The 23,766-nt window shown below is 44.2% G+C and overlaps 1 protein-coding gene across 3 annotated transcripts in view; it reads right to left on the reverse strand.

Annotated features, from left to right (window-relative positions):
* The window catches only part of XPO6 (exportin 6), a 100,939-nt gene that overhangs the window by 38,435 nt on the left and 38,738 nt on the right, over positions 1-23,766 (reverse strand). For all 3 annotated transcript variants that reach the window (XM_026515665.4, XM_026515664.4, XM_044390287.3), the window contains 5 exons: positions 23,301-23,460; positions 21,397-21,474; positions 10,983-11,436; positions 7,576-7,702; positions 2,016-2,125 (listed from right to left, as the gene is read on the reverse strand). In XM_026515665.4, coding sequence (XP_026371450.1) covers positions 2,016-2,125; positions 7,576-7,702; positions 10,983-11,436; positions 21,397-21,474; positions 23,301-23,460 — 929 coding nt within the window. The remainder of the gene's footprint in view (positions 1-2,015; positions 2,126-7,575; positions 7,703-10,982; positions 11,437-21,396; positions 21,475-23,300; positions 23,461-23,766) is intronic.

Consider the following 23,766-nt stretch of genomic DNA (forward strand, 5'->3'; position numbering starts at 1 on the left):
CTAGGCAGTGTCTGATCAACAAACAGTTCCCCGGGTGATGGTTACTATTCAATGGCAAAAGAACCACTGACCAGCTTTAAAGATTTGGGAGTTTTTTTGTTTTTTTTTTTTCCAAGGGCTTAAAAGTGTTCTAAGTGTATGTTTAAAAAAAAAAAGGTCATAAAAAATTAGAAAGCCTCATTTAGGATGATGATCAAATGATCAACAAGAACAATTCCTAGTGTTTAAAGCGGTCAGCCATCACCCCCGACAACTGTGACATCAGAACACAGATGCCTGGGCAGGCGGGTCACCATGTGCAGGTGGAGGGCCCTATCACTTAATGCCACGATCATCGGCATGGTCAAAGGGCAGCAATATCTTCTGTTACTTATTATCACAGTTGCGCTCATCACTGTGACCAACGACTGAGTGCCAAAAACAGGCGAACTACTGCGCCAGCCACTTCACCTACAGGACTTCCTTGAATCCTAATCATCCTGCAAGAGATGTCACTACGAGCATTTTGCAACAGGAAATGTGATCAGCACAGAACCTGACCAAAAGTAACACTGTTCCCATGAAGCAGAAAAAGAATTTAAACTCTATACCACCACTTCTTCTGTTGGTACAATAATGTGCACAAGTGTCTACTTAATACTAATAATCTGCCAGCACATATTTTCTCAATGGAACCATATTCTCCACACCCAAAACACATTTGTACTGTGCTTTAAAAAGCATCTGCATATTAATCATTTCCTCAGTTTATTCTTCCAACAAGCCTGAGAGATGTGAAAGAATATCTACCACTAAATATAGCAAAATCAGGCACAGTCCCAGAACCAAAGAATACAACTGTTCAGCATACAAAATAGAGAATAAGGAGGAAATACCTTTTCTTTGGAGAAACTCATTCAAAAACACAATTACTTATAGTTGGCAAATTCACCAAAAACGGGATCTACTGTTGTGTAATGAAGTTTCAGAGACATGAATATACTACCCATAAAGCACCTCTGACCTGAAGCCACAGCAACATGGAAGCTATTTTGCAATCACAAATATAATGTTTCGGGAACAAAAGTGCAAATGTTTAACCTTGGAATGTAAATATTCTGTTCAGAATTTTTAAAACTCATAAAACCTCAGCAATACAAAGGGTTTTTAGAGGGTCAGTCCAACCTCTTCCCAGGCGGGGATTCGCCTCACCACCTCCGTTTGGCACATTTCTGGGGAAGGGGTGTTCACTGTCTCCACCACCAACCTGATGCCAGTTACTGAGCAAGCACTCATAATGTACCAAGCATTCTAGAGACATTAGCTCGTTATTTCATTTCTGAAATAAATAACTATAGTGTACAGGAAATATACTTTCTGCCTGTAAGAAAAATGACCTTGAGAAACACATGGGGGAAAAACATTTCCGCATTTACTGTTTTTAAAAAATACAATAAAAGGTACAAAAGTAATTTTCGCTGGACTATGGGATTGTGGATAACTTTTCTTCATATTTTCCTATCTTTTCCTAGCTTTTAAAATACTTATTTTTCAAAACAAGCCTTACTTTAGGAAATTTTCAAACACATACAAAAAGACCACAAATATAATGAACCCCAAGTTAGTATCAATAAAGGTCAACATCAATTATCAACACATGGCCAACCCACTTTTCCCTCTATCCCCAGTGGATTACTTTAAAGCAAATCCCAGATGTCATATCATTCCATCCAATAAATACTTCAGGTTTTCATCTCTAAAATAAGGGCCATTTAAAAACAAAGCCATGAAAACACTGTCACACCTAAAACATTAACAATACAAATTACTCTATTAATCAGAAAAAAAAATGTTTTAAGAAAATGAGATATTTAAAGGGGGAAAAAGAACACAAAAACGCGCAGTGACATAACTACCTAACCAGTTTACGTGACCCAGTCTCACTGAAGAGGTGTGGCTGCGTGGCTACCCCTTCAGGCCACAGGAAAAACTGGCAAAACTGTCTATTTCTAGTTACCAATGTTTCTGGGGTTTACCTGTTGAGAACTGCTTCCTTGTCTCCGAGACGGCTTTTAATTTTACTTGTCAGATAGTCCAAAAAGAGCGTCCAGATATCCAAACAAGAGAAGTAACCTTCATGAGTAGGCTATGATGCAAAAGAAATCCAGACAATGAAATTACTTAATGCGACTCCTCCTTAGAAACAGACCCACCAGTGTTTATTTCCACCAGAATGGTGCAACCATAAGCCTAGATTCCCTCCGCTTCCTGGTAACCGCAACTGGTGTCTGTGGGATGGTCTTCACGACTGGGCCCTGGTGATGCTAACAAGACAAGGGTGCCGTGAACACATCATTAGGGAGACACTATGCAGGACAAACTGAATTACAAAATAAGCCGAGCAGATGCCAATCTTTAAATCTGAGACTGATTGGGGGCGGGGGGGAGGGGGCTCTCACAGATCACCCAATTCAAATCTGTTTTAGAGAAAAAGAAACTGAGATCCGGAGATATGATTTACTCAAGGGCAGGGGTAGGAGTAGGTCCCTTTACGCCCAGCCAATGCTCTTTCCACTACATACCCTTACAAAACCAAAAACCCAGTGGCTCCAAAGGTGACAAGTTTACACATCTGAAGGTTAGGAGAGTAACGTTTGCAGTCTTCCTACAGAACAGACTGAAAATGAGCTTCGTTCTGACCCTAAGGCATTATCTCCTCTGCAGAAAGAGGGGTGTCCAACAGGCTAACAGCCATCTCTAACCAGGTGCTGATAAAGACAAAGTGAGGAAAGAAGAGAAGAGCGAGTCTTTGTAGGGTCCTAGGGCTCCGATTTCTCAAGAGCCTTGAGGTTCTACTTCATGCAAAACCCTGGCACTATGTTCTCCAAAATCTAGTCCTTCGCACGCATATTCGATTTCAACTTGGGGCCCCCAATCCCTTCTCTATCCACTCAAATTCTTGCTACCCCCAAGAGAGCTTTGGTGTTATTTGTGATTGCTTCGTGAAGCCCCGTGTTTGGTGGCAGGATCAGGCAGGGAAAGAAATAATACCATCGTCTCCTAGGAGCAGTTTCCTTCCATTTCGGATCTACAAAGAAATCCAGAGGCTTAGAAGGGCATATGTGGGATTCGTGCTTTGGGTGGTAGCATGAGATGGGAGTTCTGTACCAGGCTGAGTCTGAGATGGAAAAACGAACTCTTTCTGGGGCAGACGTGGGCAGAGTCCAACCTTACAACCCACAGGGGCGCCCTGGAACCGGAATGCACAGCTCAGTAAGGACCACTGACAGGGCTAGCCTCAGAAAACAAAATGACCATTTCCTGTCTCCACTTCATCCTCTGCAAAACCCAGGATGTCCACGACATGAAATGAGCCAGAAGAATAAGGAGAAAAACGGTAAGCCACGTGGAAATAAGACAGGTAGCTTGTGGCCAGGAGATGGACTCTTTCCTGGCTGCGTCGGTCACTCAGATGCCCCTCCCTGATCTGAAAATACCCACCTTCCCCTCCACAGAACACAACTGATCAGATGCACATGGAAGTGCTTTCGGGAAAAGTCACCACGCAAACCCAGGGTTTATGGTTATGTCGAAGTACTTTACAACGACACTCGTCCTCCCATGCCTCTGAATTGAGGGTTCACCATGTGGGCGAGTACACCCTCTGCAGAACCTGAGCACATCCCTACCTGCAGGCCCCACTGTGAGGCCTCGTGTGCTGCCCGTGATCTCACCGCCGACAACTGCTTGCTACAGCTCGTTAGGCTCATGAAGATGACAGGCCGGCTGCACTTCTGGAGTCATCCAGTGTTTCAGAACCCTCACAAGCTCATTTTAAAAATGTACCTGTACCCAGATTTATTTTTCACACTCCAGGGCTGATTACTCACTGAAGAGCCTGACAAGTTTGTTCTAGAAATAGAATAAACCCTTCTCCAAGCACTTTACAGTGGCTATTTGCACTGGTCTATTTGATCTTCACAACAGCCCTGGAAAGTGGACAGGTGTTTTTCTTCTTCCCATTTTACAGATAAAGAAACCAAGACTCAGAAGAAAAGTCACCTGCCCAAGGTGACAAGATAAGGAACAGAAAGAGAACTAGAATGTGGAACTTAAGCCTCCTGGTCCACAGCCCTCCCCCCTGTGCCACACCACCCCTGGCGCTGTTGTAAGGACAGGCAGGTGGCGCTGGGGGGGGAGGGAGGTGAAAAATGCAAGACCAAGAAGGACCTGGCGATGATGTGGTAAAAGAAGGAGCAGAAAGACAGAAATCAGATACTTCTAGGGACACCTCAGCGAGGACAGCAATGGTGGAGGCAAACACCTGCTGAGCACTAGGGGCTGGAGGCACTGCGGCAGGATACTTCGGTGAAAAAAGAAATGTAGGAAAAAAAAACAAGAGAGAGGAAAGAGTTACAAAAAGATACTAACACCATCTTTGTCTTATTACTAATCTTTCAATATATGGTGACCAGTACTAAAATTTCTTACGAATTTTTCTAAGCCCTCTCTATACCCATCGTGAGGCTCCCCGAACGCACGACCCTGAGATTAAGCGTCAGATGCTCTAGTGCGGAGCCAGCCAGGCGCCCCTCCGTGAACTTTAGAAACAAAAGGCAGGAGCACCTAAATACACTCATGACCCTCCAGACAAGAGGAAAGAACGTTTTCCCGCTTCACAGATAACTAAACTATGATAAAGTAAGATCACACTGTTAATGAATCGATGAGAACTTAAAGCTATCTTCTGAGAGCACTTCGTCTCTTATTCTTAAATCTTACCCCAAAGAACTCCCCTACTCCCACCAGCTCCTGATCCTGGACTGCACCCTGCCATCTTTTTTCCACTCTGCCTCTCCAGGCAAGGGCGGCCCAGCGTGGAGTAAACTGCACAGAGCACCTTCCAGCTTCCTGCTCCTCTGCCCGATGCTCACATCTGCTTCTGCCTGGACCTCAAAGGACACCGACTCCCATAGTCCAAGAGCCCGCGCCCAGAAAGGAAGGTCCTCATACAGGAGGCCAAGAGAGGACAAGGGAGCTGATGGTGACCTCAGCTAACGGAGGAAGAAAGAAGCTTGTTTGCTTCATGACCATAGCCATTTCTTTTCTCAGTATATAAATATAACACATATAAATATGTAAGACCACCACTATGAGTTCAACGGAAAATGAACACACAGGATTCTGGAGAGGGGACCACAGATGACGAACACTGGGCCAGACTGTGAAGGCGCCTACCACAGTCCATCTCCTTAGGTGAGGAGACTAAAGCTAAGGACATTAAGAAGACTGGTCCAAGGACACAGGCCTCATAGAAATAACCAGAGCTCAAACACAGAACTGTTTGTTGGGTCCAGGTCCAAAGAAGTAGGTATGAGACCTGCAAACTTTAAAACTTCTACTTAGGGGGCGCCTGGGTGGCTCAGTCATTAAGCGTCCGCCTTCGGCTCAGGTCATGATCTCAGGGTCCTGGGATCGAGCCTCACGTTGGGCTCCCTGCTCAGTGGGGAGCCTGCTTCTCCCTCTCCTCTGCCCCTCCCCCGATCATGCGTGCATGCTTTCTCTCTCTCTGCCAAATAAATAAACAAAATCTTTAAAAAAAAAACAACTTCTATGTAGCTTTTTTCTATACGGCATATAAAGGGCAGATAGAAAACTTTACACACAGAGCAAAACATTTTCATTCCATTTTCCCAAATGAACCCCTTCTTTCTGACCTCAGCACTGGCTCCTCATCTCTTTTCTTTCTGCTACACTTACTCTAAGGTACCTACCAAATCCCTTCTTCCTGGTCCCCTCTGGATCCATTTCTCTGGATCCATCTCGAAATGTTCCCACCTCAAATGCTTCTGTCCTACCTCCTCACCCTCCCACATCCGGTCACCTCTTCCACTCCTTCTTAGGTCTGGTGAGCTCAGCGTGCCGCCCTTCTAGCTCCGCGCCTACTGGCCCCTCTACCAGACTTCCGGACACTTTCTCAACCCTGGTCCTCCCTTCTCCGCTGCACCCTCCCCGCTGCTCCCAGGAACAGGTCACCCTTACCCACTACCCGCTTACTTTCATGTGCCCCAAGAAAACCTAGCTCAACCACATCCACACACCCCTCCCAGCCTAGATCTGTGTCTCTCTTCCAGCCCACTAAGTTACAACATTAAGTGGTTAAAACTACCAAAAAAGTCTACTTATAAAATCACATGTCCTCACTGACCCAGTAATGTCATCGCCAGGATACACCAACAGGAAGAGCTCCACAGGGACACCCAAAAGCATGCAAGAGAACGTCCACTGCAACAGCATTCAGGATCACCAAAAACCCCAAAGCAGCCCAAATCAGCCATGGAATGGATTTGGAGATAACGACTTACTATAAAGCAATGAGGGCAAACTACTTCCACATACAACACAGGTGAATCTCACCAACGTTGGGACACTGAATGAAAAAGCCAGCCAGAAAATACATACTGGATACTTCCACTTAGAAAAGTCTCAAACAGGCAAGACTAATCTGGGACACTGAAGGCAGGGTTGGGGTTACATATGGGGAGAAGTGAAGGGGAAGTGATTGGGAAGGGATACAGGGGTGCTGGCAGTAATGTTCTATTTCTTGATTAAGGTGGCAGTGACAGGTTTGTTTGTTTTGGGAAAATTCACCAAGCTGCCCATGTATAATTTGTGCACTTCTCTGTATGGGTTACTTCAATAAAAACCTATTCTAAAGACACAAGAGGATGAGCTCTGAGTAATGTATACAATTGCTGAATCACTACACTGTACACTTGAAACTAACGTAACACTGCACGTTAATTATACTGGAATTAAAAAATAAATCATATACACACATGTGCACGTGGGATAGGTTATGATAGAAAGGTCTGAAACCCAACTGTGATGATGGTTACACAAGTCTATAAACTGAACATCTCTGAACTGTACAATTACAATGGGTGAATTTTGTAAAATATAAGTTTTACTTCAATAAAGCTTTTAAAATATATATATATATTTATACATATATAATACTATACATATATATATACACACACACATATATATAAATAAAAGACATTGGGTCACAAAATGTAAACTCAATGAAGACACGGACTTTGCTTGTAAGGATTATATGTCTAGCCCCAATATACAGACAAGCTCAAAAAGTGTCTGTTGAATGGGGGCAAAACTCGGATCCGCCAAAACGTTAACTCTTGAGAGCTTCACTACTTAAAATCTCCTTGCAGGAAGTTTTAGTGACAGTTATGGAATAGAACTAAAGGCCCTTATTTCAGTCTGTTTCCATCTTTTGCTTCCCCAGCAAAACAGTGGTTAAGAACACAGACTCTATGAGTTCAAATCCTGGCCCCATCGCTTACTGACTATATGACCCTGAGCAAGTGACTCTTTGTGCCTCGGTTTCTTTATTCTGGAAAATGGAGACAGTTAATAATACCCACCTCAAAGGGTTGTTATAAAGGATACATGTGTTAATTTTCACCAAGTAAGCACTATACAAATGTTTGGGAAATAAAGAAGCTCTCTCCCCTGAAAGAAACAGAGCAGACTTTTTTTGGAGGGAAAGGATGCGCAGTTCTGGTGTTTTACCTGATGAAACGTGTACTTGAACAAGAGCGTCAAAAACTCCACCACGGGGAACTGGGAGTAGGACTCGATTCTTCTCAGGTGGACACTCACAAAGAGCCGCAGGAAGTCAGTGAACTTCTCGATGTAGCTAAGTAAGACAAGAAGACGAAGGGTGACTCTCAAAATCCCAGCCACCTCCCTGGAAGAAAACTCAAATTCAATCCAAATTTCTTTCAGTACAGAACTATACAGATTTAAAATATATTTTCAGTTAAAAATAGAAAGGCCTACAACAATTACCTACAGGTCAGGCAACCCTTCATTCCATTACCACCTGAAACATAGCAGAAAAGCAACTTTAATCCTCAGACACTATCTATTAAGGCATCTTATCAACTAGCGCTCTCACGGTTTCTAACTCCTTCACGTTACGACCCAGTTCAAGGGACAGGACATGGGACTAGAAAGCCAATGGGCAGAGCACGTACATCATTTCAGTGTGTTAAGTCTGGAAGGCTGGTTGTCTTTGCTAAGAGGCCAAAATACTAAAATGAATGTGCTAAGAACAAAAACAGAACAAGGCTAGACCAAAGGCATGGCATCCAGGTAAAGTATATGCAGGCTTGCAACCTAATGCGCATTCTTCCCCCCACCCTCTGGCTCCCAGTGCTAATTAAACACAAGTACATCCCAGTGCACTCTGAAAGTGATTGCAGAAATAAGGGAGGAGGGAGGCCTGAGCTGGACAGGCCTCGGGGATAACGGAGTCTGGTGCTTCATTGGCCAGACGAGGCCCAGGGAGATACAGTGACCCCCCCCCCCCCGCCCCGAGGTCGCTGAGCCAGCTCACGGCAGAGTGGGACCCCCATCCACTCCCACGCCAGTGCTCTTTCCTTTCACAGCACAGTGACTCCCCAATTCATGTGTATTCACAGTATCATTTCCCAGAGGAGTGTGGGTCCCAGCTGCAAGGATAAGAGACTGCTGTTACTGAACACACAGCACATCATCACTCTCACATTTCAGAAACTGTCATTGTAAGCCCCTCAATACCAAAAGGTGATTAGAAAATGAGATGGACATACCCCCATAAATCACATTTCAGAGACCGATAAGCAAAGATAAAGACTCACTACAGGCCTTAGTCAAAAATGAATTAATGGCTACAGGCAATTCTGAAACTCACCGCTCAAAAAGCTTTTTTTTTGTTTTTTTGTTTTGGAAAGCAAGATTATGCAAAATAATAAAGGGAGGAGAAAAAGACTACTACTCAGAAGAGCAAAATCGACCCATAAATCAAATGTCCCCTACCGTTTCTGGGACCCAGCACCCTGAGGGCAGCCAACCCACCTAGCTGACCTCCACACGGCTAGTAGCTAACACGGACATGTGTAAGCTTTTTTGCAGTTTAAAAAAAAAAACAAAAACCTTTAATTTGCTTGATAAGGGGAATGGCCATCTCTGTGGATCAGACCAAACCCTCGAAACACAGTAAGACATCCAAATCGACTGTTTTTAGAGAGAGTCAAGTACGAGGAGCCTTCTCTCCGATGCCTTGGATCGTGACTACTCAAGAGCGGGAGCTCCTCCTTCCGCGCTCTGCTTCTCACATGATCTTTTGCTGTGGCTACTCAGAGCCGTCATTAGGAAGACGCACTCGATTCCCCGCCACCCATAAAATAAAGAGAAGTCTTGGGTAAATGCCGCACTGCCTCCATTTTATTTTACTCTCCAACCCAATTTTTGAAGCATAAAGACAAGGGCCGTTCGGTAGCTGAAACTCTGATTTTATTTCACCTCATTTTCTTTCCCTTGCCCACCTTCTGGTACAGGTGCTAATGAGCAGTGGAAGGTTAGAAACAGGCACTAGAGGAGAAGAGGAGCAGAGGCCCTGGGTCAGAAGCTCCTAAACAACTGAGAATGGACTTAGCTGTTTAGAATTAGTGGGCAGGGGGCCAGAGCCAGGAAGCAAGCACACAGTACTGTTCAGGTCACCTTTCTGCTTCCGGGCACCTCTCAGCTTTCTCAGGGCAAGAGGAAGCATAGGATTAAAATATAAAACCAAAAGCACAAAAGTTACATGTAACAAAAGCATTACACGGATACCCCGTGAGCACATTTCTCTACCGCCCGAACGTGAGCCATCACGAACAGTGTGCTACAAGTAAAACTCAAAACAACGGATACCTGACAGTTGGTGCGAGCAGCTGGACTTTTTGTTAACATATGAAAATACAGCCTTTCTTAACCAAAGCTAGAAAGGATATAAAATTGTGTGTTTGCATACTGATGCCTTTGCATTCATGGAGAAAGCTATTACAAAATAATGAAAAATAAAACCAACATATCACCATACGGATGAGCTCTTTTGTGATTATACAAAGAAAATTTCACACGACGCTTGTTTACAATGAACCAAACCAAAAGAATCTTATGAATCCACATTTTTAACTTTAGAAAACCCTTAATAAAATTGCTAAACTTAAAAAGCACTAAGACGGTCTTTAAGCACTTGACTTTATATTCTGCTACTTACTCTAAGGAAAAGGAAAATGCCTTAACTCTGCGTCGCTTAAGAACAAAAAACAAGCCAAGGAACATGGATTACAATATTAACAATATTTGCTGCCTGGCCACCTATAAATATTTTCTAACTCGATACGATTTATCCGCCTGCGTGTAAGTTTCCAATGCTCCCTCTAGCTTGTACACGACAGTGGCATCGCATCACGGAAAGCTGTAGGACAGATCAATGACATCACCCACAGGACCACGCCTCAGGGTCCCGTGGTGGAGTCGTCTTTTGGAGCGCTTCGGAAAGAAAAGCAAGGTCATTTCGGCTCCACTCCCGGGGAGGGAACAGAGAACCCCACGTGTGTGTCACGTGCCACATTAATGCGTGCCCTTATTCACACCTCTCTCTCTGGCTGGCAGTGTGCCATCTGTACGAAGCTGAAAGGAACAACATTCCTCTACGCTGCACAATTCCACTTGGGAAAAGTATAAAAACTGACGGGTGACGTCAAGTGCAAAGGGGGGAGTAGAGCTCCTGTACCTCCACGGCCTCCTCTCACGTTCCTGGCTACGCACGAGCAGCAGACTGGGCTCCTGCGCCACCTCAGACCTGCAGGCGAATCGTGAGGACGGGGCGGGGGAGAGGGCGGAAGGGAGGACACAGGAGGCAGAAGGGCGGAAAGACATCACACCTACACAATCCACAGTCACTTTCCCAGCTCGACTCAGCCCCCTAGCCACCCTAGCCCTTCCGGCTAAGCTCAGACTTACTGGTACACACCTACCTGCCCGTTCCTCGTCAGGAGCCCCACACTCTGAAACCAAAGAGGATTACAGACACTATGCAGCACACCGCGATACACAGTCACGGCCCCTTCTCAGGACATGGCCGACTCCACACCTGTGTTCATTACCTCTCATCGAGTTCTTCCAGCCTGCTCTTCACCGTGTGGGCATTGTTATCCTTGGTGATTTTCTGCAGGAGGTAGAAAGTCTGCTGGAACATACGTAGTAAATACTCCTCGAATTCCATAGGCACACAGTTCTTGGACATGAGTTCATTGATGCAGGACATGGCCAGGACCCCAAGCCGGCCGCGCTCCTGACCCAACACACAGTTCTGGCTGCTGCCGTTAACTGATGCCATCTTTCTGGCCCGGATGTCACAGCCAAAGCGCGCAAAGTGGAAGATGGTGGTTAGGAGGGATGGGGTGATGCTGGCAGACAGAGGAATCCAACTGAAGAGGTGGGCCAGGCACTCCAAGGCCAGGGAACAGATATACTCACTCTCCGCATCAAGGATGGGGATTGGCTGGTTCAACAGTTTGGCTGAACTAGGACTCTGCAACAGGTTACTCAGTAAGTCACCTGGAAATACAAAAAGTTTTTAACATACACACTATCGAGTCTCTTACAAACACATTTACCTACAACAGAGAGAAAGCAAAAGCCATCTTTTGTTAAGCTCCATATTAAAGAGACCTACAGAAATGTAAAATAAAGCCACTCACACTCCTCGGTGCTCAGTAAATTTTTGTTTGCTTTGGAGAATGTATTTTTCATGAAAACATATCATTTGTTTATATGTAGAGTTTATCACAGTTCTTTTTAAATGAATCAACGTAGGGCGCCTGAGTGGCTCTGTCAGTTAAGCGTCTGCCTTCGGCTCAGGTCATGATCCGGGGTCCTGGGATCGAGTCCCGCATCAGGCTCCCTGCTCAGCGGGGAGCTTGTGTCTCCCTCTGCCCTCCCCCTGCTCATGTTCGCTCTCTCTCCAATAAATTAAAAAAAAAAAATCTTAAATGAATCAATGTAAAGGTTCCCAGTGTTAATATCAACAGATATAACCCACAAAGCTCTTTGAGGACCTCGATAATTTTTAGGAATAAAGGGATCTGGATGGCAGGGTAGGCAAAATGGGTGAAGGGAGTCAAAAGATACAAACTTCCAGTTATAAGATAAAGAAGTACTGAGGATGTCATGTAGTGTTGTGACTATAGTTAGTTAACAACACCGTATTATATATTTGAAAGTTGCTAGGAGAGTAAATTTTAAAAGTTCTCATCATAAGAAAAAAAAATTTAACTATGTGTGGTAAAGGATGTTAACTTTCTCTTGCTATCAGTCTGCAACATTTAACACATATCAAATCATTAAGTTGTACGCCTGAAATATATTGTCAATTATATTTCAATTTAAAAAAAAGAATAAATGGGTCCAGAGACTAAAACTTTTGAGAACTACTGGGCTACATGAGGTTAGGTCTACCATCAGCACAATCTGGGAGCTTGTCAGAAATACAAATTGTCAGGCCCCACCCCACATGTACTGTGGAAGATCCTGGAGGGGCGCTGGCCCAGAAACCTGTTTTTACACACTCTCCAAGAGGTGATTCTTATGCTTAATTTTTTTACGTGTTTTTTTTTTAAGTTTTTATTTTAATCACCCTGTGCTCATCACAAGTACACTCCTTAATCCCCACCACCCATTTCACCCATCCCCCATCCACCTCCCCTCTGGTAAACACCAGTTTGTTCTCTATAGTTAAGAGTCTGTTTCTTCAACAATTGTTGGAGAGGATGTGGAGAAAGGGGATCCCTCCTACATTGTTGGTGGGAATGCAAGTTGGTACAGCCACTCTGGAAAACCGTGTGGAGGTCCCTTAAAAAGTTAAAAATTGAGCTACCCTATGATCCAGCCATTGCACTACTGGGTGTTTACCCCAAAGATACAGACGTAGTGAAGAGAAGGGCCATATGCACCCCAATGTTCATAGCAGCAATGTCCACAATAGCTAAATCGTGGAAGGAGCCGAGATGCCCTTCAACAGATGACTGGATTAAGAAGTTGTGGTCCATATATACAATGGAATATTACTCAGCAATCAGAAAGAATGAGTTCTCAACATTTGCTACAACATGGACGGCACTGGAGGAGATAATGCTTAGTGAAATAAGTCAAGCAGAGAAAGACAACTATCATATGATTTCTCTCATCTATGGAACATAAGAACTAGAATGATCAGTAGGGGAAGAAAGGGATAAAGAAAGGGGGGGTAATCAGAAGGGGGAATGAAACATGAGAGACTATGGACTATGAGAAACAAACTGAGGGCTACAGAGGGGAGGGGGGTGGGGGAATGGGATAGACCGGTGATGGGTAGTAAGGAGGGCACATATTGCATGGTGCACTGGGTGTTATACACAACTAATGAATCATCGAGCCTTACATCGAAAACCGGGGATGTACTGTATGGTGACTAACATAATATAATAAAAAATCATTATTAATAAAAAAAAAAAAAAAAAAAAAAAAAAAAAAAAAGAGTCTGTTTCTTGGTTTGCCTCTTTTTCCTTTCCTCGCTTGTTTTGCTTCCGAAATTCTACACATGTGTGAAATCATATGGTATCTGTCCTCTCTGACTGACTTATTTCACTTAACATTATACTCTCTAGCTCTGTCCATGTCATTGCAAAAGGCGAGAATTCATTTTTTTATGGCTGAACAATATTCCATTGTATATATATATATCACATCTTCTTTATCCATTCATCAATTGATAGACACCTGGGCTGCTTCCATATCTTGGCTATTATAAATAATGCTGCTATAAACATAGCATCCCTTTGAATTCGTGTCTTTGTATTCTTTGTGTAAATACTCGGTAGTGTGATTGCTGGATCATGGGGTAGTTCTATTCTGAACTTTCTGAGGAACCTCCAACATGCTTGCTTCATTTTGAGAAGCAGCGGACTAAAGGAAGTCATAGAAAATGAAATGGGATTGCAAAAATGCTATAAAATGATTTAAGAGGACAAAAGACAAATATTCAAACCTGTAACAAGAAAAAAACTTCCCTGAAATAAAGAGGTGTGTATACAAAAGAAAGGGGCTTATTCTGCCCCAAGAAGAAATGATAAAGACTAATCGATACTAAGAATTTTAGGAATAAGGAAGAAATGTAGGCAAAAACAGCACATACACAAGGGAGAAAACACCGCGTTCAGACTTCCCACAGTACACAAGAAGCCAAACAGCGGTCCTATGCCCACAAGTGCTGGGGCAGGGAATAACTTAACCCAAAGCTCTCCTGAGTACAAAGGAAGACGACATCTACTCAAACACAGAAACTCAAATGATATATTGCCCACAAACTTTTTTTTTTTTTAAGATTTTATTTATTCATTTGAGAGAGAGTAAGAGAGAATGTGTGCACGAGTGGGGGAGGGGGGCAGAGGGAGAAGCAGACTCCCCGCTGAGCAGGGAGCCTGATGTAGGGATGCAGGGCTTGGATCCCAGGACCCCAGGATCAGGATCAGGACCTGAGCCGAAGGCAGATGCTTAACCGACTGAGCCACCCAGGACCCCGACCCCACCCCACAAACTCTTCTTAAGGAGGAGACTGAATAGTGAAACCATGCAAATAAAGCAATAAATAAAAACGAAGAATTAAAGGAATGGAACAGCTGTGCCAAGGGGACTAGAGCAAGCACTGAATTAAATATAGACTCAAGACTAAACATATGTACGAGTCTCAGAGGGTGTGCTAGCTAACTCTTCTTTCACAACAAGAAGTCTCAAAATATATGGGCTGGAATTAAAACATGTAGTAAGAAATTGGGCTTTTCATCTTTTTTTTCTTAATCCTAGAGGTATCTTTTACAAACCAATATTCCTTGTGGAAAAAGCAATTCTTTTTGTTTTAAAACCTCCTGCTAAACTCAGGCAAAACTGCAATTTGTTTTTATTAAAAATAAAACTGAGGGCATCTGGCTGGCTTAGTCAGAAGAGTATGGGACTCTTGATCTCGGGGTCGTGAGTTCAAGCCCCATGTTGGGTATAGAGAGATTACTTAAAAATACAATCTCTAAAAAACTAAAAATAAAAAAAAATAAAAATGTATACGATGCTACTTTGTCTTTTGATTTAGCTTACTCTCTCCATAACTACATATAAAGAGGCACCTGGAATGGTGTTATTTCTGGGTGGTGGAATACTGGCTACATTTTTACACTGTATTTTGTGCTGTACAGCAGCGGTTCTCAAACATTTTGGCCCTAGAACCCCTTCACACTCTTAGAAATTACTGAGGATGCCAAAGAACTTTTGTTTATGCAGGTTATTTCTGTTGATATTCGTCACATAGAAATTAAAACTGAAGTTTTCAAATACTCTAAATATTTTAAATAATAAATGCATTACATGTTAGCATAAAATATTTTTAAATGAAGAAAATGTATTTTGCCACCAAAAAATAAGTGAGAAGAGTAGCACTGTTTGTACATTTTTGGAAATCTCTGTAATGTCTGTCTGGCTTAAAAGAAGATAGACTCTCTCATCTGCTTCAATCTGTTGCAATATGCTGTTTTCGCTGAAGTACATGGAGAAAACAGCTTCATACAGATATGCAACTGACAAAGACTAATGCGTTTCTGCGGACTTCCTAGGTGACTATAGCTGTTCTTTAATACGATGTAAAAATGTCACTACTAGTAATTTCTTAAAAGTTAATTGCAACGTGGGATCTGAATGAGTTCAATTCAGTATACTTATGAGAGAAGGAGTAAAAATGACAACAACGTATTAGTATTCTTATAGACATATTTGACCTTTGGGACCCCTGAAAGGGCTTGTGGGACCTCCAGGGCCCCCAGATCTATTGAGAACTCCTGCCTTACACTAATGCAGGATGAACACGAACAGATTAGTTAACCTTTCTCAGCCTCATCTCCTCGGCCATTAAAATGAGGATTTTTGTGATTTATTAAAAGTAGATCAAAAAGTTGTCCCCTGACATCTTATCTTGTAAGGTGTTCACCGGCTTCCGTCCTAAAAAAGCCGCATTTTTTAAAAAAGATTTTATTTATTTATTTGAGAGAGGAAGAAAGAGAGCACTGGAGGGATAGAGGGAGAGAATCTTCAAGCAGACTCCCCACTGAGCGTAGAAGAGCCCACATGGGCTCGATCCCACGACCCAAGAGATCATGACCTAAGGCGAGTCAGGTGCCCCGAAAGAGCTGCATTTAACACTAGAGGAGACTCATCATGATCTCAGCTACCCACACTGATAATCGGAGGACCTGGTTTCAAAGAGCACTGCAAGAAGGATGTTCAGGTACAGTCTGCAAATATTTATCCAGTTTGTTACTGGATTAATAAGGTGATTCTTGAATTGCTATAGTGGCTGTCGAGTCATATGTACAACTTTCTCTCATTCAATGGCAGTGGTGGTTTCTGGCATTGCTTTTCTCATCATTCATGAACTGGTGGCCATTTATGGAAGATGCCAGAGTCAGAGAAATCACCACTACCCAACTAGAAGAATTATCAGCACAGAGAATCAACCAGGATTAAATGGAGGCTTTAGCAAAGGAGGAACCAACAGACACCGCCTCAGTATGATCTTTTATTAAACCCGGACACTCTGGGCCCCTGGACCTATTTAAAGTCTCTTGAACATTTTTAAATAGAAATAAATTGTGGGGGGCGCCTGGGTGGCTCAGTAGCTAAGCGTCTGCCTTCGGCCCAGGGCGTGATCCCAGGATCCTGGGATCAACCCCACATCGAGCTCCCTGCTCTGCTGGAAGCCTGCTTCTTCCTCTCCCACTCCCCCTGCTTGTGTTCCCTCTCTCACTGGCTGTGTCTCTCTCTGTCAAATAAATAAATAAAATCTTAAAGAAAAGAAAAGAAAAAAGAAAATTGTGGCTTTAATAACAAAAACAAAATAAAAAAGTTGCCCCTACTCTTTAGCTTAGAAGAATTTTTCCAGAATAGGATTGCTAAAGGGGTGGGGGGTGGAGAGCAAAACAACAATAATTATGTGACGAACAACTCCCATTTGAAGTGCTATTATTACACGCATAGTGCTGCACTAAGCACTTTACAGACATATTTCATGCTCATAACTCTAAGGTAGGTATTATCTGCATTTACAAACTGTTAGAATAACTAAGATACAGAGAGATTAAGCATTTCCCCCATGTTCCTCAGCTAGTAAGTAAAGCTGAAACGGAAACCGAGATCTAGTCCCTAAGCCTATGCTCCTTCCCCAAAAGCAGGTCAAAGGAAAGATCATGCAGCCAGGAAAAGTGATCTGGAAGAGAGCTAATATTCAAATGCAGAAAAATATGCATGATCCGAAGTCCTGAGTAAAACAGCATGTACGCCACGACCGCAACTTCAGAAAGATACAGGCACAAGAGCAAACGCTGAACGGGGTGATGCAAAGATAAAAATTATTTAAGTGGTTAAGACAACTAATTATTTTTCTCCCCTCAAAACAAGAATCTCTGAAGGCTGTTCTCAATGAAAATGATTTTATTCAATTTTAAATGCCCCAAAGTCTTTTAGCGGGTTACAAAGAGTTTCTCAAAAATGGTATTTTAATGGAAATGGGAAGGAATTCCCCAGAACAGAGGGACTCTGCTTCATGCCGCAGCGTGAATGCCAATGCAAACCCGAGAGAACAAGCTACCTACGCAAGCGAGTACACCTTGACAATAACGCCTGCGGACGACTTCAGCTTCTCTAGACTGGGCCCGGCTCTGGCGGCAGCACACAACCCCTGCCAAGAGGTCGTGGACAACTCTGGTGGAAGCGATCCACACGGGTTAAGCATTCATGCAAAGATCCCTTTGGCTTTTTTACTTTTTTAATTATTAAAATCTCATGTTTTCTATTCAGTTCTACATTTACTAACTCCGAGTTTCTCAACCTCGGCACTACTGACATTCGGCACTGGATAAATAATTCTTTATTGTTTTGCACATCGTGGGATATTGAGCGGCACCTGCGGCTTCCACTCATCAGATGCCAGTCGTACCCTCTCCTCTCGTTCTGTTATCCAAAGTATTTCTCCATGTTGCCAAAGAGCCCCTGCAGGGCAAAATTCGCCCCAAATGAGAACGAAGGGTCTATCTCACTGTAGCCTCAATCCAGCAAAATGGGGAGAGACTCCATTCAAGGAGCCTGAGGGAGAAAATGAGCTCACAGGAGTTGAGTGGCCCTCCCCGTGCCATCTTCCTACAAGTAGCTTATAAGGGGATATGTGAAAAGATTTGCAAGTGCACAAAGACCTGCGATGTACAGAATCAGGGAGAAAACAGAAAGGTATAAACTGGTCTCTAACCATCTGAGCTCCCCAGAAACCTGCCATTGCCGGTATATGTACAGATCCGCCCTCGACAGGATGCGCCATGCAGACGGGAAAGACTGGGTCTCATGTTTCATCGCAGAACGACGAAAGCAAACTCAGAATCTCAGTTACTTACACCATTTCATTTCGTTCACTGCCTCCTCCCTGCCCCCCAACTTGTCCCAGCAGAAAGAGGTGAGGACAAGAGGAGACTAAGGAAGAAAGAGGGCTGAGGCTGCCCCAGTGCAGCAGGAAGCCACAGCCCCAGCGTGCGGAGGGCACAGCCACGTCTTCCCCCATTCAGTCCTCAGAGGACCTCTGCTCTCCTTTCACAGCCCAGGAAGCCAGCAGTCAGGGAAGGCACAGAGAGTACGTGGCAGAGCCAGGGCTCTAAACCAGGGGAAGAAGGAGGCGGGCAGATGTGCGGAGAGTGGCAGAGAAAGCAAACTTAGGACGAAGACCACGCACCGAGGCTCAGATGGGTTTCCGTCCCTGCTCTGACACGTACTGGCGATGGGACTCCCCCGCCATGAACCCCAGTTTTCTTGTTTGTAAACGAGAGACAAAACCATCATCTAGGGGCACCTGGGTGGCTCAGCCGTTAAGCGTCTGCCTTCGGCTCGGGTCATGATCCCAGAGTCCTGGGATCGAGCCCCGCATCAGGCACCCTCTCCCCCTGCCTGCTGCTCCCCCTACTTGTGCTTGCTCTCCCTGTCAAACAAATAAATAAATAAAATCTTTAAAAAACAAAAACAAAAAAATCCATCATCTACTTCACAGGATTCTGGTCTAATGAGGCAAGTTTAAAAGATATGGCAACAGTTTGAGGAACTACTCTGAGAAGCAGACCACAAGCACCAAAGTTTTTTCTACATCCAGACTGTTAGAGTAGCCGTTGCAGGCACTAGTTCCTGGCCTTTGTTCTTTGAAAGTGATCAGACCAAAAACGATGTTACCAGAAAGCTTATGAGGAAAAAAAACGCCAAAAGCCACAAGGCTGCCAGAGGGCTGCATGGGCAGAGAGAGGCACGGGGCAGAAAGAGGCGGGCAGGGAGTGCCGACTAAAGGTGGGGGGGAGGGATGGGTGGAGTATCTGGTTTACTCACTGGGTTTCCTTCACTCACTAAGGTTTCTCAGAATGATTTTCCTCCACAACAGGGAGCTTATGGTCACTAAAGCTAAACAATCTTCTAGAAGTTTTACTGCTTCACTTGCCGTCTTCAGTGCACAGAGGCAGTTGAGCAAAACCATCAAAACAAATGTTAATTAAATCATCAGCACTGTCCAAATAATGGAACAAGATCTGACAGCTTCGCTTGCAACTGTCATAAAGACAAAAAAGGCGTATCACATGAACGTGTAAGCCTATTGTTTTTAACGAGAAGTACGCCAGCTTAAAAGCCTCCTTCACTTCCCAGGCCCCCAACAGTCTCCATTTATTTTGCCTTTTCTCAAATACTAAAATTCAAGACTTCAAAAATGTTTGAATAGTGCCTAAGAGGCCATTTTCAAGAAGTACGCACCACACTTTGAGGTTTTGTTTTTATGGAAATGTCGAGTTAGTTCAGACTGTTTTACCTCGCCTCATCAACAAAACCTACGCAGCGCAGCAGAGAGGCAAGCATAGATTTTTGATTTGTATTATCTGATAGTCCCCAACCTGGCCTCCAGGAAAAGAGATCTACCAAAGTAGAAACGGAGTTTGCTCAGAACATGCAGCTGAACAAAGCCAGTTAACACAGCTTTTGGCATTGGAAAAGGATCTCTGTAAAACAAGTTTTACTAGAGCAAACTGGCTGCTAAGCCAGCATTCACCTTCCTCAAACCAAATGCGATCCAGCAGAACTCATCTTCACAAACGATTATTTAAATGAAATGACACATTTTAAGATCAGCCAAACTGCAGGAGATTCCAAAGCGTACACTCATAAAAATCAAAGCTCTGCCTCATTTGCAATTTTTTTCTTTAATCATCAAATATTGCAAAATATAAATCTGCTAAGTCATCTCAAGTATCCACGTTGAAAATGAAAGTCTGCTACCAAGTACAAATAAAGTTCAGATCCCTGTCGGCTTTTAATACACTCTCAAACTTTGTAACAGTGTTTAATCTAACAAGTATGACAAATGACTCTCTTAACAGTTTTTAATCCAAGTATGATAAATGGAATTTGGAATAAATCAGTACACTATGAGCTGTCCTCCAAACGTCATGGTGTAATTTCAGCTCCACAGTAGCTCTGCAAGAATTTTAACTTCCACTTATTCACAACAACAGGCTACATGAAACAGCTCAGGCCTGGAGGGGTTTGATTTCAACAGCCCGTTTCCTGGGGTAAAGGAAAAGATGGGGAAATCTTTCTCATCAGCCATACCAACCTTTACAGTAGAGGAAGAAATGTGTGCAATTCACAGGACGTACTCTACTTGAAAAGCATCTGTGATCGTTCAGTGTAAACACAAGCATTCAGAAACTCAAAGTTTCTGCTCAGACACAACTTCCTCTTTCTAGCTATCCTTGAAAGTAGCCATTTTTAGGCGAACTGCACTTTGACTTTTGAAAAAGGTATTAACAGAACTGTGGCTAATTAGCCACCAGTAAACGACTTAGTGACACTGCAAATATGCCCACGCATGATCAAATTATTCTGAACCGATGTAAAGTCAATGCTGATTACTGCACACGGATCTCATCTTCCCCTAGCCCAGTAGGGAAGAAAGCCCTCCACATCCTCTTCCTCCCTCTACCCCCTCCTCTTTCAGGAAGCCAACCAGCTCCTGCGACCTTGACCCCTGCGTCACTGCACAGCAGACCTGTCAAGCCCACGGGCACACGCCAACCCCAGCATAAGCAATACACCATGAGATCTGAGAAAAATCAAAAAACAAACCAGAAGGGACAACCAACAGCTATAAACTGAAGGGGACAGAGGGGGATGACAGAAGATCAAAGGTGTCATATTTCTGACGGGTAAGGAAGAAACAACATAAGTTGTTCAAAATATACTGGGAAGTACAAGTCCTTACAAAGATCTACACAGAGCTAGCTCCTCCGAAAACATGGGCAGAAAGGCCAAAACTAGATCGAGGAAGAATCAGCATCTGTATCTGGCATAGGTGAGCAATCGCTACCCCATCGACACCCCAAACTGCATTTAAAAAGAGGAACAGCATACGTGGTGGGCAGACCATACCACTTTCTCCTGAGGTCGGGGATGGTGGTGGGGTGGCAGCAGTGACGCTGTGTTTGTCCCAGACAGTCTCCAAGATACCTATCAAGAAAGGAGAAACTGAGTTTAAGAGAGAAATGAAGTCTAACCTATGAAAATCAGATTGAGAAAAATGATCTCGTATCTCCGATCAAACATCAGTATTTAAGCATCCCTCTCTCCATTGCATGTCCAACTGGACACGCCCGGACAATACCACTCGGATGTTCCAAACTCCATTCATCATCCCCCACAGACCTGCCGCTACTGCTCATGCTCCCCACCCAGCCAACAGCACCGTCCCACACGATCCCGGCCTCAGGCCTCTGCTGCCCTTGCCCCCACCCCCACACAAGGATGCTGAACTGTGCGTCACTCCTTCCACATCAAACTCTGACCTGCTCTCCTCCTTCCACTCCAAACTTGACCTTCCCCCCAGACTGACAGCTGCTATCTGTCCCTCAGAGCTACACCCAGCTGTCATCTTTCCCAGAAAGTTTTGTCTGCTCAGTTCTGCCTGCATGTAAAACACACCTCTACTGTAACTCTTAACACGCTGGCTTTAGCGGTCTTTCTCCTGGACTAGAGTAACCCATACTAGAGGCAGAGACGGTGTTTTATTCCTCTCTGTATCTCTTTACAGAACCTACCACATAACATGATGAATCGTAAAAGCTTTTGAAAATACTGTGTTTTCAAAAATACTTAATACTATAATACAGATGACCCTTGATGTATCACACTGTGAAAAAGAAGCCAGACACAAAAGGCCACACATTGTATGATTTCTTTTTTATGAAAAGGCCAAATAGGAAAATCCGTAGAGACAGATCAGCAATTGCCAGAGGTTCAATGGGGGGTGAAGGGCGGTAAGAAAAATGTTCTGGAATTAGATGGTATGATCGTTCTGCAACCTTATGAATATATTAAAAACCACCGAGTTGTAACACTGTAAAACGGTAGATTTTATGCTATGTGAACGAATCCCAATTTTGAAAATTTTAATGTCTGCACAGTAGGATACAGAGGTATCAGACACAGGCCTTGACTGCAGAAATGTAACCTCTACTTAGGGGGAATCACTAAATGTGCTCTGAATGAAATGCTCTGAGGTGTGGGTTTCCCCTATGGATGTGGGGGAGGCCAAGGGGCAAATGACAAGTTTACTTTTAATCAAGCATCCTTCACCGATTTTAAGTGCCCACTGCAAGTCTGCACCTCTGTAACCCCTACAAAAGAAAAAAGTTCCTAGATATCCAAGAAGAAAGCCAGGCAGAGGAGCTGGAAATAAAAAGGCCTTTTTCACTGCAACGCCCCTTCAACCCCCCCCTCCCCACTGCCTCAAAGGTCCCGGGGCCAGGGCTGCACCTGTGCCCTCTCCTGAGCAGCCCGGCCCTCCTGGGCCAACGCGCTCCACTCTCGCCCCACCTTCCTGTCTCATTCTGCAGTTTGCTTTTGCTTTCTGTTTATTCTTACTCCCCACCAGCCGTCATGAGGCTCTGATAAAACAGACAAGATGACGAAGAAACTACAACTACAACCTTCTCTGCACAACATTTGCAACTTTCCCATCTTCCTCTCCTCCAACTTCTCTTGATCTTAAATTCAAATCCTTTTCAATAAGGTGCTTACCACCCACCTTCCTGAGAATGCAGAACTTGGCATTTCAATCACATCCCTGCGGCCTCATTAATCAACATTCCAGGGCGGGCCAATCCATACAGACAGTAAAGGAAGTAGGTCACAAGCACGTTTGGAGGTGCTATCGCGGGCGGGACACCGCGCCCGCCGGAGACAGTACGTGCCACATTCTCTGTTCCTCAGCTCCGTCACAGTCACAGCTAGAACGACTGCTCATGACCGCGGAGCGCCAGCGCCACACGGCTCACCTGTCAGCAGCCCGAGCACGGCCTGCACCTGGTCCAGCAGCAGCTTCCGCAGCTCCTCCTTCCGAGCCACACTGAGGTCCTCTCGGGGACAAGCCAGCTCTTCCGAAGTCGTCTTCAACATGATCAGCCCGAGGGGGGTTGTCACAGGGGACTGGATCAACTGCAGGGAAAAGAGAGTTCTGAGCAGGCTGTCTGACCGACGAAGGTACAAGGAGGGCGGAGGAACATTAAACCTCAAAGTCCCTCCACGCGCTGAATCTCGCAGGCACGGGCCGCATCGCTCAGGGCTCACAGTCCATTCAGGTACCTTCTGTAGCCATTCACAGTGTATTCTCATCTTAGAGATTCTAACCATGAACACAATCTCTTTTACACCTAGCATGACAATTTTTTTACATGTCCGCATTCCCAACAGAGCCCTGGTCTCTTAGCCCAGACTGATGTATTAGCGACAGAGAAATGTGTG

Source organism: Ursus arctos, unplaced genomic scaffold (assembly GCF_023065955.2).
Source record: "Ursus arctos isolate Adak ecotype North America unplaced genomic scaffold, UrsArc2.0 scaffold_2, whole genome shotgun sequence".
NCBI lineage: Eukaryota > Metazoa > Chordata > Mammalia > Carnivora > Ursidae > Ursus > Ursus arctos.